The sequence below is a fragment of the Eschscholzia californica genome, unplaced genomic scaffold, assembly GCF_041429995.1.
Source record: "Eschscholzia californica isolate CP2 unplaced genomic scaffold, dmEscCali1.0.p SCAF_1, whole genome shotgun sequence".
NCBI lineage: Eukaryota > Viridiplantae > Streptophyta > Magnoliopsida > Ranunculales > Papaveraceae > Eschscholzia > Eschscholzia californica.
The window spans coordinates 74636618-74655916 of NW_028238198.1; the positions used below are offsets into that span (position 1 = coordinate 74636618).

At 38.8% G+C, this 19299-nt stretch overlaps 1 protein-coding gene across 1 annotated transcript; it reads right to left on the reverse strand.

The window, feature by feature from the left end:
• Positions 1 to 7984: 7984 nt before the first annotated feature.
• LOC147569096 (transcription factor bHLH147-like) lies at positions 7985 to 9224 on the reverse strand. Its single transcript, XM_086671632.1, has 2 exons — positions 9108 to 9224; positions 7985 to 8750 (listed from the first exon to the last, which is right to left on the reverse strand). The coding sequence occupies exon 2, from the start codon at positions 8706 to 8708 to the stop codon at positions 8109 to 8111; it is 600 nt and encodes a 199-aa protein (XP_086527758.1). The 5' UTR covers positions 8709 to 8750; positions 9108 to 9224; the 3' UTR covers positions 7985 to 8108.
• Between the last annotated feature and the right edge of the window lie 10075 nt (positions 9225 to 19299).

Below are 19299 nucleotides of genomic sequence, written 5' to 3' on the forward strand. Positions count from 1 at the left end.
TATATATATAAAAGAAAATTTTCAAATTCCAAAGAAGCTACCTGTATATATTACATTATTCATGTATACAGTATACACACAAATACATTGAATATGAGAATATCTATAACCATTTTGCATTTCGTCTGGCATATTCACCGCTTTTTGTTTGTTACAAGTCCTACTTAAAAATCAGTATGAATGCTTGCTTGATTAAGTTTGGAATGTCAAAGCAAGACAATACTTCTTCCCTGAACATTAACTTTCAGATTCAAAATTCATCGGATTTTGGTACGTTATGTAGCTCCTTAATCTGTTCGAGTCATCTTTATTTTTAAGATGAAAAATTTCTGTTCTGAATAAGGTTAGTGTTATGTTATAGTTTACCGTAAATTCCACTGCAGTAAAATGTGAATGTTTTAGTACAAGTTCTATAGGTCCACCGAAAACTGCGAAAGCTACTAGAGTCAAGTCACAAGTGATTTAGAAGTTGGGCTTAGGGAAATTTTTACCGACAATACCATTGTTTCTCTTAGACAAGTTAGACAATCCCATTTTAAAGACAAGCCGGTTGTTGTTAAATGCTAAGGCGCTTCTTTTCTAATGTGAACCACCCCTGCGCTTTCCCCAAAATGCGGTTGTTTGAGACGCTTAGGGCATAAAATGGTTGCACTTTCCCGATCTCATGAGGACTTTAGCCTGTTCTGTTCTGTATGTATGAGTATAAATTGCATGATTAATGTAATATTCTATTACATCATATCGCATGAATATATAACGTAGATTGAGTATATACATAAAACATCAAGGAAACAATATGAGAACACTTCAAACGAATACTAATGCTATATACGTTGCTCCGAGGACCTCTTAGAATACGACCAACAGACTTGAAGCCCGTATCTGTCATGTCTTCTTTGTGACCTAGATTATTAGTAAACTCAGATGGGTACCAAGGCATAACATATGCGAATCTGACCTCGGGGCACATTAAACTGGTGGAACTTCCTCGTCCAATTAGTTATGAATCGATTAAGAGTTATTTCCCTAATGGCCCCCAAGTTTGTGACCAGCTTCCCGCCTGGCCCCTACTTTACGAGAAATACCCATATGGGCCCCTTCCGTTATAACACCGTTACTCTCTCTCTTCCATTTCTTTTCTCTCTCCTCCAACATGTTTTCTCTCTGCCACCTCGTTAAAACCCGCCACCTCATCGTCTTCACCGGCGAAGGTCGTCGGCCGGCGACCTTCAAACATAAAAAGAAATTAAAATAAAATTAAAAATTTTTCTCTCTCCTCTCTCTGTAGAAAAAAAAACTTTTTTTTAAAAAACATTTTTTCTCTCTCTAAATTCTCCGGCGAAGGGGTTTCCCTTCGCCGGAGATTGAACAGACCTCCCAAACCCCTTTCTCATCTAACATTTTCTCTCTCTAGAATTTTCAATCTCTCCCTCTCTACCTTCACTGTTAATGGCTTCGTCAGATTCAGTATCTGAAGACCAGGGCCGGCCCTGATATTTTGGTGGCCCGAAGCGGTTTTCTAAAATGTGGCCCCTCATAAGAGTTTGTGCAAAATTTGCCAAATTATTTGTCAAAATGATATTTCACAAAAAAAAAAAATATAATTATCGTGTGAAAATTGGTATTTCATAAGAATTGATTGGTGATAATAGAATTTGTTAGCTGAAGATTATGAGACGGAAAATGGACCAATTAATGGTAATTTCTCGTGTTTTCACACATAACTACTTAACAAAGTCCATCCAAATTGAGTTATATTTCTAATTGAACAACATATTGAGTTCAAATCTCGATATTCAGATTCAAAACAAAACCATAATAATAACTATAACAATAACAATTATTATTTATAATAATAATATTCGCAAATAAGATAGTTAAAGGACCTTTAGATAATCGTCTATTTCTTTGCTAATCTTTCATTCATACGAGTGTCCGTTTAATTCGATGGTTGTTCAATATAGCAAGTGCAAACGTGGCTCTAGAAATTTTTTTTTTTGTTGAACTAGAAAATTATATGTTGCTATACCTAGACATTTTTACTTTTTAGCATCATCTTGACTAAGAAAAGAAAAACAAACAAATATTACATAATTGTTAAAAAAATGTATATTTAATCTTAAACAATTAATTTTTACATAGATAAAAATTCATATTTATATATACATCTATATGTATATAGGCGCACACACATATGCATATACATATAATTTTAACTTTTGTTGACACCGACACAAAGATTTTTACAATCAATATGATTTGAATATATCATGAATAAATGAATATGAAACTACATCGTGAATAAGTATATAACTATTCTTTTTTGGAAAGGGAGAAAAAAAATTATATGCATATAAGTATCAATTTATCATCAAAGTCTTTAGGCCTTAAAAAACATGTAAAGATCGTTAAAATTATCTTAAGATCCTAAAGTTCATATATACTTTCACTTTATACATATCTTTCAAGAGAAGTCAATAAATAATGAAATCTACTTCCAACATGAAATGGAAGTATAACTTTCAGATTTTTTGGGGTATAAGATTTTGATTATGGATAAATAATTATATACGTATGAATTAGTAATGGAAGAAGAAGTTTGGTAAATAAAAAATGCTAAGTGGGTGGCTGGGATTGGAGAGGAGGCACAGAGAGAAGAGATCGGAACGGATGAAATACTAGTCGACCAGTTTTTATTGGAGGGGACCCCACTTTAAGATAAACAAGTGAGATAAAATTAAAGAAGTGGGCCCGTTCGTTAGTGGCAGCGGTTTCTTTTCATTTGGTTTCTTACACAGTTAGTGGGCTTTTAATTTGGACTAAAACTACAGAAAGTTTAGTGGCGCTCACTTCATTTGTGGCCCCTAACTTTGGGTGGCCCAAAGCGAGGCTTTGCTCGCTTTGGGCCAGGGCCGGGCCTGCTGAAGACTCAATTACTGAGCAACTGATGAATTCAAGAAACAGTAATCTTCCTCTCTTCTTACCTTTCATATTGGGTATATCAAGTTCTTCAAGAAGAGATGAACGAGAAGAAGTTAATGATCAAAATCAAGAAACAGAGAGGATCCATGATAGAATTTTACTCATCAATCCATTAACTCAATCTATGGTTGTTATTCAAAGTTTTGATTCTTTGTTTAGTGAAGTATCTGAAAAAAATGGTCTACCACCAGCATCAAAAACCTCCATTGATGTTATGCCAAAGGTTGAAATTACATAAGAGATTAAAGACATGGAGTGTTCAATTTTCTTACATGGTTGGGAAATTGGTGGGGAAGCTAGGGAGTTGAACAGACCTAGCTATGGCGAAGGGGTCCCTTGCCCGAGCATTTAGAGAGAGAGAGAGGAGAGAAAAAAAAAATTAAAAAAAGTTTTTTTTCTAGAGAGAGAGAGAGGAGAGAGAAAATTTTAAACTTTTTTCTTTTTTTTTTTTATGTTTGAAGGTCGCCGGCCGGAAAATTTGCCGGCCGGCGACCTTCGCCGGTGAAGACGATGAAGTGGCAGAGAGAGAAAACATGTTGGAGGAGAGAGAAAATAAATGGAAGAGAGAGAGTAACGGTGTTATAACGGAAGGGGGCCATGGGTATTTCTCGTAAAGTAGGGGGTCAGGCGAGAAGCTTGTCACAAAGTTGGGGGCCATTAGGGAAATAACCCATCGATTAATCCTCTTAACCGTGGTGGACCTAAATCTTATTTGATTTCTTTTGAAGTATATTAGATTATAATCTTAAGTCTAGCAAGAATACATCAATTGATGAAATAAGCATATAAATTACCATGTAAACTAATGCTTAAAGACGAGGACCACCACTTATAATATATTGCATATATTACATAGAACAACCATCAAGAAAACCACGGAGCCCTAATATCCATTACAAGACATTTGGTCTTGAGAAAGATGCACATGTGAGAATATATCAATTTTTTTGTATTGATAAGCGGATCCCTTCGCCGGAGTTTTGACAGACTCTCTCTCTATATCTGTTCTAGAGAGAGAGGAGAGACAAAATAAAAACGTCGTAGAAGATGATGATGTGGCAGGGAGAAGAGATGAGATGGAGGAGAGAGAGAGAATATGACTAGTTAACGGAAAGTTAACGGTAACTGAAAAAGGGAGTCATATGTGAATTATTGATATAATAGGGGGCTAGGCAGGAAGCTGGTCACAAAGTTGGGGGCCATTTGAAAAATAACCCTATAAATTACCACGTAAACTAATGCTGGAAAATCGATCTGAACTCTCTGCCTCCATTATTGAAGCTTGATTTCGAAAAATTTTCTTAACCTAAAAGCTCTGATACCATGTGAGATTTCGTATTAGGTTTAGAGAGAGAAAACAGGAAGGAAGAGAATGATCAATAAGGAGATTATCATTAGTTGTTCAATAATGAGCTAAGAACTCATATTTATACAGTTTGAGTGTAGTTAGAGAATGAGAGGGAAAAACAGTTAGTTATAACAACCTAACAAACTTTTGTATATAGGCACTCTCTCTTCTCCACTCTCTCTTCTCTTTATCTCCTTACTCTTACACTCCCCCTCAAGCTGATGAGCAGTGTGAAATCAGATTGGAGAAGAAGCAAACACCATCAAGGAGCTAAGAAGAGACCTAAACAAAGAATTAGAAAGCCCCTTGGTGAAGACATCAGCAAGCTGCATTGATGAGGAAACAAATTCCAACTTAAGAACCTCTGAAGCTACCAACTCCCTGACAAAGTGATAGTCTATTTCCACATGCTTAGTTCTAGCATGAAAGACAGGATTCATAGCAAGGTGCTTAGCTCCCATATTATCACAAAATAGCTCAAAAGTGCCTGAGTGAGAGACTCCTAATTCATTAAGAACATATGAAATCCAAAGAAGCTCAGAGGAAGCAAAAGCCAAGGCCTTGTACTCTGCTTCAGTACTCGACCTGGCCACTGTTGGCTGCTTCTTAGAAGACCAAGCAATAAGAGTTGAGCCAAGGAACACACAGTAACCTGAAGTTGACCTTCTAGTGTCAGGACACCCAGCCCAATCAGAGTGACTATAAGCTTTGAGAGAAGAAGTATCTCCTGCACAAATAGGAACACCATACCCCAAAGATCCCTTGAGATACTTCAAAATCCTTTTAACTAACAACAAGTGAATATCAGTGGGAGAATGCATGAATTGAGCCACATAGTTGACACCAAATGATATATCTGGTCTGGTCATTGTCAAGTATTGTAAACCCCCAACAAGACTCCTATAGAGAGTGGGATCAGACAATGGTATCCCCTCATTAGCTGATAATCTTTTACCAAATGGTATAGGAGTAGCAATGGGCTTTGAATCCAAAAGATCAGCCTTTTGGAGAAGCTCCAAAGTATACTTCTGCTGTGTCAACAAGAGATCAGAGTTAGGAAGAGTAGTAACCTCAATTCCCAAGAAGTAGTGTAGAGGACCCAAGTCCTTCATGGCAAATTCAAGACCCAAAGTTTCAATAAGAACTTGAATAGGAGATGAAGAAGAGCCTGTTAATATAATGTCATCAACATATAGTAGAAGAACAAGAGTATCCACTCCATTTTTGTATACAAACATGGAATGATCTGTTGAGCTCCTATGAAACCCATACTGTTGAAGAAAGTCAGAAAACCTTGTGTACCAGGCTCTAGGAGCTTGTTTTAAGCCATAGAGAGATTTATGGAGATGACAAACTAGAGAGGAGTTGTCTGAATCCACAAACCCAGGTGGCTGCATCATATATACATCTTCATCAAGAACTCCATGAAGGAAAGCATTGGGTACATCCAACTGCTTTATGAGCCATTTATTAGTAACAGCCATTGTAAGAACCACTCTCATAGTGGAAGACTTAACCACTGGACTAAAAGTCTCAGAATAGTCCAGACCATCTAGTTGATGAAACCCCTTGGCCACCAACCTTGCCTTGTATCTATCAATACTCCCATCTGACTTCAATTTTGTCTTAAAAACCCATTTACAACCCAAAATGTTCATAGATGGGGTAGAAGGGACCAAGCTCCAAGTACCATTCTTCTGTAATGCATCATACTCCTCCTGCATAGCTTGACACCAGGCAGGACTCTTAGAAGCTTGTTTATAGGTGGTGGGATTAGGAGGAATATCTAAGAGACTTACAAAGGCCTGAGGTAAGGGATGACACACAGAGAAATGAGAAACAAAGTCTGGTAAGTACTTTGGTCTGTGAACACCCACTTTAGATCTTGTGGTCATAGTATGTGTAGGCTGAACAGCTAGTGCAGGAGCAGAAGCATCACTATTTTCTGTAATAGGACCAATATGAGATGAGGTATGGGAATCTTCTTGAATTGGGACAGACACAGAGTGCTGAGAAGAAGAAGAAGAAGATGATACCACTGGAGCACTTGGTGTATCAGCTGTAGTGATGGTAGGAAGAATCACTTGAGAAGAAGAAACATTAGATGATAAAGAACCTTGATCACTATCAAAAGGAAAAAGATCCTCATCAAAGACCACATGTCTTGAGAAATATATTCTGCCTGTGCTCATATCAAGACACTTGTAGCCTTTATAAATCGAGCTATAACCCAAGAAAACACATCTCACAGACTTGGGACTCAATTTGTCTTCTCACATCTCTTCTCCTAAGAGTGGAGAAGAGAGAGTGCCTATATACAAAAGTTTGTTAGGTTGTTATAACTAACTGTTTTTCCCTCTCATTCTCTAACTACACTCAAACTGTATAAATATGAGTTCTTAGCTCATTATTGAACAACTAATGATAATCTCCTTATTGATCATTCTCTTCCTTCCTGTTTTCTCTCTCTAAACCTAATACGAAATCTCACATGGTATCAGAGCTTCTAGGTTAAGGAAATTTTTCGAAATCAAGCTTCAATAATGGAGGCAGAGAGTTCAGATCGATCAAATTTCTCTTCTCCACCCTCTCTTCTCTTTATCTCCTTCCCACACCCCCACCAAGCCCAGCCCAACCCAAATTGGGTGATGTAGGGGCGCACCAATGCATCATTTGATCATTCTTAAGTTTTGCTGGAGACCTAGACTATTCGAAAAAACAAAAAGGGCATGCGATCGTAAACAGGTTCTGGACACTAGGTAATTTTGTATAAATGACTTGACTTATTCCGCTCGATTATTTTGATATGCATAAAAAAAAATTCAGTCCAGCCGACCCAATAAAATACTAAAGTCTACGGCCATCCCATCCATTCTCACCCTTGCCTTCGTTCAAGTTAGGACCGCCTAACCAAGTCTAACATTGACTAACCGGCTGAGATCAATACCCTAAGAGCAGCTCCAACGTGGGTGGGGCTGGGGCTCCCAATTCAAATTTTGGGAGCCCCAGCCCCAGCCCTCCAACCCGGGAGCCCCATGCTCCCGGGCTCCCAGCCCCAAATATAGTCGTTGGGGGTCTCCCAACGGCTATTTTGGGGTGGATCCCCTAAAAAGGGGATCCACCCCACCTTATTTTATTTTTTTTTTATTTTTTTAATTTTTTTTTTTAAACTAATTTTTTTTTTAATATTCTTATTATTTTAAATACTACTTTTTTAAGTATTTTTCTCTAATTTTTATTTTTGTGTTTTTTTTTGTGTTTATCTTTTTGAAATTATCTCTCTCGAATAATATCACATTTTAATTCATAGTCGAAATCTAATAATTTATAGTCGAAATTTAAAATCAAAATTTCGCACACATACTTCGCACACATACTTCGCACACGTATAATATATTGATTTAGACCGGTAACGGCGAAGTAACCTGACGGCAACATTGAGAGGACAACGACAATCACCACAGGGTCCACCGGTCCACACGACACAAGACAGGTTCGTAGTATCTTTTGTTTGACTTAGAGGTGCATTCACAAATACAAATCGCATCACCTCAGACTCAGAGTTCAAAGCCTTACCATTTGCACACACGTTACGTTCCTATTACTATTACTTTTTGAAATAATGGAAAGTAACGGCCGTTACGCCCTCCACCATTGACATTTTCAATCATATAATAAGCAATTAAAAATGAAAAAGATTTACAATCAAAGTGTCTTTATCAGAATTATAGGAAAAAAAGAAAGTAAAAAGATGATGAGATGACATCATAAACTATGGTTAGAGCCGATTTGATGATGAGGAGCCGGCTAGAGAGAGAAGCTGAGTTAAAGCTGTCATAGTTTGAATCTGCATCTCTAAAGCAGTTATATAATCTGTTGTTTCTTCAAGAAGAACCGGAAACGATAGTTTCTGGCAACCGGGAACAATTCTTCCTAAAACACGAACTCTTCTTTGTAAAGGTTGTAATAATTTCTTCTTTTCTTTCAACTCGTTACCGATTCTAGCTCCTGGTTTCTTCAACCGGTGATCACCAGTCACCATTATTCTTGCTTTCTTCTTTTTTAGTTTTAGTTTGACCCTGTTAGTTAGAATGGCTCGACTCCATCTTGTTTTTCCTTTAGCTGTAAAAGCTAGGGCTCTATCAGCTGCTTCACGGACGGCTCGCCCTGTTGGTAGTGAATCTGATGATGATGATGATGGATTTCGACGAACATGGCGTAAAGCTTCTAGAAGCTTAGATGAGTAAATCTGTTGTTGATTTGTGGTTCTCCATCTTGGAATTTGATTTTGATTTTGATTTTTCTTTCTTCTTTTCTTTTTTGATTCTAATAATCTATCTTGACTTGATCCAAGATTAGAATTTAAAGAAGAAGCCATTGATGAAGATTTCAGAATTTTAGAATCCTCTTTCAAATAAACCTGAAAAACAGAGAAAGAGGAAAAAACAGAGGTATTTATCTCTAGAAGAGAGAGAGAGACAGAGAAAGGTATTTATTAAGTTACGAAATTTGACTAATTGAAAAAGTTCAACAAAAAAAAAAAAAAAAAAGACTAATTGAAAACAAAAGGGATTATAACTAAAAGATAGAAACGGTTCTGATCTTATCCATTTTTTAACTGTAAAAGCAAATGATAATATCAAACAAACTGAAAATAAATACTCTTTTGAGATTTCAATTCTAATGGAGAAAAAATGAAACCCGTTTTCAATTCGGAAACGAGTTCTCAAAATTGAGCTTTCAGATTGAAATAATTTTATGAGTAAAGGAATTTTACCTTCGTGTGTATACGAGAGGAGAAACTTTAATTTCCTTTTGTTTTTTTATGGACTTTGACGATTCAGAGAGGAGAGAGAGAGGAGAGAGAAAATGATTAGAAGCGAGAGAGAGAGAGTCAGAGAGAACTGCCGGGAAGGAGAGAGAGAAGTTGGGAGGAAATCGGAGCATTTATAGCAACCGAATACAATCACAGGCGAAGAGGAGATTTTTTGAGGAGAGAGAGTGTCCCGGGTGACGTCAGCTAGGGTTTTTTCTTCTCTCCTTTTCATCTTCCTACCAACCACCTCGGCGGCGGAGCTCTTACTGTTCATCTTCCTCCTTCAATCTGTAGTTCGGATAGTAATTATTGTGGCCGTCTCATCATCCATCTCGGGAAGCAGCTGAAGTTATTAGATCTTGAGCAATTAATCGTCCCTGCCTTCATTGGGATAGTGGGAGATACGAACAGGCTTTGGAGGATCCTTCTCAAAGATCTTTATGCTCCTCTTTCCCGAGAGTTGAAACTCGTAGGATTGGTCACATTTCCCCTCGGAGTGCAGACGAGTCAGCATCAAAGCAACGTCTTGGTTACTCAACCGTCAAGTCCATTAGATTATTACGCCAGGTACATAATCCTCTCCCTTTCCTTCTCTCTCTTAGCTTCCTCTCTGTTTCTCTCTCTACTCTCCCTTCTTTCTTTCGTTTTCTTCCTCACTTCCTCTCTTTCTCTCTCTAGTATGTGGAAGGTCGTCACCGGAGCTCGAGAGTAGGCTGCTCTGGTGGTGACCTCCCCCCAATCCCCTTGCATGCATTATAATCATGAATTTTTGGTGGTTTCTGGTTATCGTCCCTCATGGCTTGTCCTGTTCTCACCTCTCCCTCCTTTTAATCCCCAAATCTCATCGTCCTGCCTCACCTTCTGCTCACTCAACCTTCATCTCTATCCTCTCTATACTAACTTATAATATGGCCTCCCAAGCTACCCTCACTTCCCGTGGTCGTCTCTCGATTAGGTTTGATAAACCTTCAACTAAACCTGAGTTGCAACCGATCCAACAGGGATTCGTGGCTCGGTGGTGCAACCCTTATGAGTCCTCTCTCAACTACATCAAGAACCTGTTGTACCCACAATCTCGTTTCTTTAGAGATTGTGACTATGCTCTAACCCATGGTCCCATCAATACCTTTTTGATCAAGCCAAAAAGCTTATTTGTCCTTAATGCGTTGAATTATGGTAGGCCCTGGATTCTTAGGGGGATGTTGCTGGTTCTGAAACAGGTGGAGCTACCACTTACTGAAGCTTCTGATGACCTCTTTTATGAACCTTTCTGGTGTACTCTGTATCGGATTCCTCAATCGATACAGAATAAAACCGATCTTGAAGCGATTTTTGAAAGTATGGGCAAGATTATCAGGATTCGCCCTCGAAATCTTGGATGTGTAAATAACCCTATCATTAGGATTCAATTCCTTTATGATGTCTGTGCCCCCTTACTAGCAGTTATCAATCCGATATTTAATGATACAGCTTCGGAGATCAAGATAAGCTACAAGAAGTTCCCTGGTGCTATTTGTCATCACTGTCGGATTGTTGAGCATCCTTTGAACCGCTGCCCTCATCCACTCCAATACTACTTCTCTGGTGAAGATGAAGAATCTGACTCTGACCCTATGGAAGCTACCATGAGTGACCCTATTCCTGTGTCCTCTGACCCAGTCGAGCCGATTTTAATTGCACCACCTCCATCCCCAGTTCATCAACCCAACCCAGTTCATCAACCCACTCCACCCCATCTCTTGTTCAATCCCTCTAGAAAGCGTCATCAGGACCAGATTAGCCACCACTCCATCAGTTCATTTGAGGTTTGCTTGAGGAGAATCAGGTTCAGTCCATGTTTTATGATAACTAGGAAACACAGACTCTTCTTGAGGAGTCTTTGATTCTATCTAAGAGCTTGAATATCTTGGTGCATGGGGAGGAAGGGGATGGTGTAAATCCATCAGATTAGTCTACCTTGGTTTCTGTCTGTTTTTGGTTGTTTTGTTCTTTTCTTTTTGTCTGTTCAGGGTGATCCTTTTTAGTTGTTTCCTTTTTTCTGCTATTCTGTTAGCTAGTCTGGCTGGTACGGGTCGCCATAGAATTTGTCTGTTTTCTGTGGTTACAGAAGTCTGGTTGGAGTACCATCATTGAGTTGTCCTCGACTCGTGATTAGGTGCTCCCTTTTTGGGTTCTCTGGCAACAAGTACCAGTAAGGGCTAGTCTGTTGTGGGTGTAGCTTGACTGTTCTGTATGGTTAATTTTCTAGTACTTTATTTTGTTTATGTTTAGTTTATTATCTTATTATGTTTTATGAATATGTTCATGTTTAGTCTTTAATCGTTTTTGTGTTAGTTTTAGTTGTTTCTTCTTCTTTCTTTTTAGTGTTGCTTAGTCGGTTTATCTTCTCCTGTTTCTTTTGGCTCTTTGGTTGCTTCTAGTTTTCCTTCTTCTTTCTCTCTTCCTCTGTTCTGTTTCTTCTTGGCTCCCTCCACTTCTCTGTTCCGGTCCAGTTGTTGGGACCCTGTGGGGGTGCCTTTAGTCGGCTTTGTCCTTCTGTCCTGCTTACTTTGGGGGTGCCTTTAGTCGGCTCTGATGGACCAACCGAAACCTGAACTTTCCCTTTTAGCGTGGAATATTCGTGGTTGTGGGCAGTACCTTAACAGAAAGCACCTCTACCGGCTTATTAGAAGCCACAAACCAGACTTCATATTTCTGTCCGAGACCAAGTCCACGACCACTCACCTTAACCAAATCCTTAAGCTTAATGCCAACTACAATCTAACGGTTGTCGAACCAAAAAATAAAGCTGGAGGGCTGGCTTTATTTTGGACTAAGGATTATGAGGTCACTATCATTCATGTTAATGACTACATGATTCACACGAGATGCACCCATAACGACCATGGTAATAGCTTCATCCTGACGGGCTTCTATGGGAGCCCCTATAGGAAAAACCGTATGACCCCTTGGACATCTCTTACTAACCAGAAGATTGATTCTTCGATCCCTTGGGTTGTCATAGGAGACCTTAACACCATTTTACACCCTTCAGAAAAAGAGGGTGGTCGTCGGGATATCACTAGCCACATCACTAAAATTAACCAGATGATAAATAACCTTGGTCTCAGAGATGCAGGCTTTAAGGGCACCACCTTTACTTGGACAAATAGGCAATTTCATGGAAATCTCATTAAAGAGAGGTTAGATAGAGCTCTCACGAACCACTCCTGGCTGATGGATTTTCCTCCTTACTACCGCTTCGAATACTAATCTGGGAAAGCACCCATTTAAATTCATTAGAACTTGGATGTCCCACCCACAGTGCGGTGAATTCATCAAAGATCATTGGCCTCCCACCCCCCAATCTATCCAACCCAAGCTCAACACCTTAGCAATCAACCTAGCTAGGTGGAATAAGCGGGTTTTTGGCAATCTAGATACCAGAATTCGCCATCTTACCGAAGCCATTCAGCAGGCGGATAACGGACAGGATCTTCACGATCTTAATCTACAATTGGAGGAAGCCTATACACAGCTTGAAAGTCTCTGGAAAGAGAAATCTAGAAACGAGAATATCAAGCTGGGTGATCAGAACACCAAGTTTTTCCATGCCAAAGCGAATAATCGAAATCGCAAGAATCGCATCACTGCTATTAAAGACGCCAATGGTTTTTGGGTTCAGGAAGACCTGGATATTGCTAACATTTTTTCTACTACTCTCAGTGGGATATCTACCTCTTCTAATCCGGATATTTCCGAAGAGTTACTCGATCTTTTCTCCAGGCAAATTAATGACTCTTTCAATCTCGCTCTTATTAGGGTTCCTTCGGAACAGGAGATTTATGCCTCTGTAAAGTCTCTTAAAGCTGATTCTGCTCCTGGACCGGATGGTTTCCCTCCTCTTTTCTATCAGGCTAACTGGGACACGGTGAAGCGGGATATCATCACTCTTGTCTCTGAATTCTTTGCTCAGAATACCCTTCCGGATCAGGTCAACCACACGCATATCTGCCTAATCCCCAAAACCAAAACCCCCCAGGCCACGTCGGACTATCGCCCCATCAGTCTAATGAATACCACCTACAAAATCATTACCAAAATCATGGCGAATCGGCTCAAGGTGGTTCTTCCTGATATCATTTCTCCCTTTCAAGCGGCTTATGTCCCTGGCCGTCAGATTACGGACAACATAATCATCAGCCAAGAGATCATTCATTCTTTCAAAATCATTAAAGGTCCAAAGAGCTACTTTGCGCTCAAGCTTGATATGTCGAAAGCCTTTGATCTGGTCGAGTGGAGTTTTCTAGAGAACGTTATGCACCGCATAGGATTTCACTCCCAGTGGATAAGTCTGGTTCATACCTGCATCTCGACTTCGACTATGGCTGTTCTGATCAACGGTCGCCCCGGCCCTAACTTTAATGTTAGGAGAGGGATTAGGCAGGGTGACCCCCTGTCTCCTTTCCTGTTTGCTCTTGCTATGGAGGGCCTCAGTCGTCTCTTGGAGTCCAATAGGGCTCCCGTGCCTTTTCAAGGCTTCCCCATCCCGAAAACCAACATCAGTATCAAACATCTCCTCTTTGCTGATGACTGTATCATTTTCGGTCAAAACTCCCTCGTTAATATTAATTCGCTGCAGCATATTCTGGATTCCTTTTGCTCAGCATCCGGGCAGATGATCAACTTCACTAAGTCTACCATCTTCTTCACGAAGAATACTCATCCCAAATTCAAACGTATGATCATCCGAAACTTTAAAGTTCATCAGTCCTCCAATATGGACAAATACCTCGGCACCCATCTGTTTATAGGAGCCAATAAACGGAAGTTGTTCTCTTCTCTCACCACTCAGATTCAAACTAAACTGTCTAAATGGCAGGCTTCTCTCCTCTCTCCTGCGGGCCGCTCTATTGTCATCCAAACAATAGCTGCGGCTATTCCCCGATACCAAATGCAATGCTTTGCCCTCCCTAAGGGTATAAGTGACCGCATTGAAGTTCTTCAGAGAACTTTCTGGTGGGGAAAATCTAAGTCTATTCATACCATTAACTGGTCTGCCATCTGTCTCCCCAGGAAATTGGGGGGTCTTGGCTTCCGGTTCCCGATCCTCGATAACCATGCTTTTCTCAGCAAGCTTCTGTGGCGCCTTTTCAGAGACCCGGGCTCTCCTTGGGCTGATATCCTTAAAGCGAAATACTACACCAAGGACCAAAAACCTAAAAAGGCGAAGAATCATCACTCGTGGCTGTGGAAATCGCTCTCCAAGCATGTGGACAAGGTTACCAAATTAATGTTCTGGGACGTGAATAAAGGTAATAACATTAACATATGGTATGATTATTGGATACCTAATCATCCCCCCCCCCTATATGTAACACTACTAATAGTACCCTCACTACGGTTTCTCAACTAATTACGAATAATCATTGGAATATCAATATCCTAACCCAATGCTTCAACCAAGAAATATGCAACTCTATTTTGAGTATAAATTTACAGGAACATCTTGATGATACAGTACGATGGACGCTTACCAAATCAGGTAAATTTACTATTAAATCGATGTATTATTATCTACGAACTAAAAATAATGCATATGAGACAAAGGATTGGAATTTTATTTGAAATCTTTCTATCCAACCGAAAATCAAACTATTCCTCTGGAAATGTTGTACGAACAGCTTGCCGGTACGTGGCAAAATTGGGCAATTTTGAATGTGTTTTATGCCGAGCCAATGAATCTCTAGATCATGCCCTTTTACATTGTGATTTGGCAACTGTGGTTTGGTTTCATTTTAGTATCTTTTCGAGAAACATTACTAATCTTACTGACTGGATTATAACGTGGAAAGGTTTTGATGAACAGCTTTGTAGTCTTTTCGCAAATATTCTTTGGCAGATTTGGAAAGCACGATGTGACAAATGCTTCTCTAATGTGAACATCCTCCCCATGATGGTGATAGATCAAGTGAAAAGTACACCGAACCTCCTCAAGAATCAGCCACCACCTCAACCTTCAGTTCGATGTGCCCTATGGTCTCCTCCAGTTGCTCCATTCATTAAAATCAATGTTGATGCCTCCTTTCTGGAGGGTACAGTAATGGCAGGGATTGGAGGCATTATGTTCGATGATCACGCTAACTTTGTAGCAGCTTCAGCAAGTAATTATAGAGGCCAAAATGCGGAAAAATGTGAATGTTGGGCTATCGTTAAAGCCCTCCAATGGGCAACATCCCAGAAAGTCGATTACCTTCATATTGAAAGTGACAACCGCAACATAGTACAAATTCTCAACGGGTCACAAGTGGATATTAGCTGGCAAGCAGGCAAGCTCATTGCCAAACTCCATCTGCTTGAAGGAAATTTCATCAAAGTCATATACACTCACATCAGCAGGGACGGGAACCAGAAGGCGGACAGCTTAGCTAAATGGAGTCGCTTGCATACGGGTACCTGGCTATGGAGAGCGCTTACAGACCTGCCAGAATCCTTACGAGTGTCTTTGAGTTAGGTTCTGTTCTTTAGTTTTCTTTCTCAACAAAAAAAAAAAAGAATACAATCACACGCGTCCTTTGCCTCATAGTAGATATTAACCAATAGCTACACTAAATTTAGTCTGTAGCAAAAAGACCGAAGCGCAAGCTTAGTCCATTGTAGTATCTTTGTTTTATGTTTGCATTTGTTGGAAATGGATTTCAATCTAATTTAAATCAAAGGGATCCAAATACATAATTACATATGTTGAATAAACAATAATGGACTCTCTCAATGTAATGGTAGTAGCTGTGACAATCATATCTCCATTATTATCTTGCGAAATAACATCAAATCCTCCAAATAAGAATCAAAAAACGTCACGTGTAGTTACAAGAATCTATCCGAATTCAGAACCATTGTATTTGGACGTAGTTGCGATTTTCGTGGTAAGTGAGAGTGTTAGATTCCACCGATCCATGATTAGTTGTGTCTCGCTTGTTGAGTTGTTTTCCGTTTTCATGATGTCACTTTAATTTTGACTTGCCTTGTCACTTTAATTTTGCTTTCCGTCTAAATTTAAAATAGATTAAATTTTTTTATGCATTTAATTTTGTTATTATTCTAATATATTTTTATTTATACATTTCGTTTAATAGATAATGAATTTTAGTCCCACTAAGCACGAATCTTGTGACATCTATATTTTAAAACAGAAGAACTACGGTTGAAACAAGACCCCGTGTACATTAATCTACTCTTTTTGTGTGACAATGAAGGGCGTATAGAATGAAATATAGTTTGGTGCCACTCCTATTCTTTTTAAGTAATCAACATTTGATTAATTCAAAGTATCATTACATTGAAGATCTTTAAAGCTAGACAAGAGATCAGATTGACACCAATACTTACAAGTAATATGTCTCCTATACCATTTAGCCAACTTGTCTCACTCTTTGTTAGAGGATCTATTTACATAATGAATTATAGTTTGGTGGCACTCCTATTTATGTTCTCATGTGCATAAGTTTCATACGAACACAACACCTAAGTGTCTGACTTTCATCAAATGTAGTAGTAGAACAGTTATTTGGACAATAGTTACCGATATTGGTGTCACTCAATCCACTCCTATATAGTGTTTACAAATCATTTGTGTTTGGTCCACCATCCTTTGGTGTAACGGTTGGACACCCCTCTTAAGTCCATGAAGTCGTGAGATCGAATTTCGGTGGAAGCAGTTGCCATCAAGATCTATCCTATGTAATATAGGCTATAAATAAATAAATAATGTTATAATTTCTCGGGCTTTAGGCCTCTTTGTTGTCGGGTTTTAGACATCTTTCATTCTTCGTTTAAATTAGACGGTTATCGTGCTTATTACATCTTCATGATGCATTAATGCCTTGTAACGACTAACATAGATCGTAGTCGAATTCTCAAAAAAGAAAAAATTTGTACCCGACGAACTATCTCTAGTAGTATACTCGTATTATTTTCTAATGTAAAAGGCTCTTCCTCTATAAATAAAAGTTTTTTATTTTTGTGAAAGCAAACGATAAAAAACCCTCAAATAAACATGAAAAGTAATAGCATCACAAGCATCTTATCTTCTGCCAATCCCTGGATCAAAAACTATAATTGTGTCTATGTATCTATCAAAGTAGTATGAATCAATTAGTAATACGTGGTTATAACACCGCGAGATTAGCTTTTGATGCTTAATTGAATAGGACCCAACTAACTAACCTAAATACTTTTTTGTTTTTGTTAAAGAACCTAAATACTTATTATATATTGGAGAGAGATAGTTCTATATAAAATAATGCTTGGAACACAAAGAATACCCTAATATAGAACGATTGAGTACATAACACATTAGTCTATGGTGCCTTAAACTTTAGGTTAACCAAACAAAACCCACCACCTTTATGTGTAAAGTATTAGTTAGCCAAACACAACCAATAAAAGAAGCAAGCTTATAAGTTAGTACTAATTAATAATTGGTTGGTTCAGCAGTGAGTGTTTTTTTTCGTAGAGGGGCATGGGAATATTGAAACCAATCTATTAGTAGAATGTTAGAGGGTGCACTCTTTAAGAAACTTTCCTTGATAGGTGTAGCTATTGACCTACCCTCGTTTTAGGTTATTACTAGAAAGGCCCCCTATTTTGTGACTAGCTTCCCGCGAACCCCCTTACTTTATCAAAAATACTCAGAAGGCTCAATTTCTTCCGTTACCGTTAAATGTATGTTACTCTCTCTGTCACGTCATCTATCACGCCACATCATCATCTTCTCCGATAGAGTCGCCGGCCGATCAAAAATTCTAGCGACTTTCATACTTATAAATCTTTTTCTCTATCCTCTCTCTCTCTCTAAATACTCAGGCGAAGGGTTTCTCTTCGCCGAAGGTCTGGTTCACCAGATCTGTTGAAGGTCTGTTCAGTATGAAGGTCGCGCCCGGTCGCCAGAATTTTTGACTGACCGGCGACCCTATCAGAGAAAATGATGATGTGGCGTGATAGATGACGTGGCAGAGAGAGGTGATAAGATGGAGGAGAGAGCAACAGACATTTAACGGTAACGAAGAAAAAGGGGAACCTTCTAGATATTTTTGATAAAGTAGGGCCTTCGCGAGAAGCTAATCACAAAGTCCCGCCTTTGGAAATAACCCAAAATGATTCTCTGTGGGGTTACTGGTCTATCCTGATCACCTAGGTATTTGACCAAGATTCAAATTGGGATAGTCTGTTTCAACAAAAAAAAAAAAAAAAAAAAGGGATAGTCGAGTTTGGGGATGCACCGGTACTTTTGCCACCCTCATTTTCTTTTTCTCCTCTATGTTTTTGTTTTTGTTGAGAATTCTCCTCTATGTTAAGGCCACCTTTCAAAGTCATATTAGCAAACAAACATGGCGCTCCTGGAGTTAATCACCCTTATTTCGTTTTTTTTGTCATAGTTTCACCAACTCTGACAATTTAACATCTCTCATGTGAAAATAAAGATGTCTGAATGGGTACATCAATTAATAATTGGTTCATTTCATTGTTACAAGAATTAGAGCAACTCTAACTTAAGAGGGTTTCCATCCAAAAGGGGTCCAACCTCAAAAATCAACTTTAATTCAAGATGAGATTAGGCTTAAAATTTGTGCGTGTGTGACACATGTGTGTGGATTTTTATGAGTTAAAAAGTGTATGTGATCTTGTATGTGTGCGGAACACGTGTATGAATTACTTTTAGTTTTTTTTTTTCCAGTTTCCTTTTTATGAAATTCAAATTTCTTTTTGAAAGTTATAAGTTGGCTCCCTAGGGTTGCCCTGGGGATGGGCCTCAAATCAGACCCAAGCATCCCGAGTTAGAGTGAGATGCTGATGCTCAAAATTTGAATTTAGACCTCAACCTCTTAAGGTTGAATTTAGTCTTAGTTCTGGCACAATTCCATCATATAAAACTTTTGGTCGTAAAGTTATAATCTTAAGTTCCCTCTGGCTAGAAATCTTACACATTCCTTCCCATTAACCAACTATTTATTTAGAAATATACTTTTCCATTGGTTTGATTTTTAATTAGCTTAAACTTATTTATTTTGTACCAGAGATGTTGTTTGATTGCAAATATCTGAAAGGTTCTTGATGGAAGACTGGATAGGAAACAAATTTGCTTTCAATTATAGGGAATGTTTGTTCAAAAATC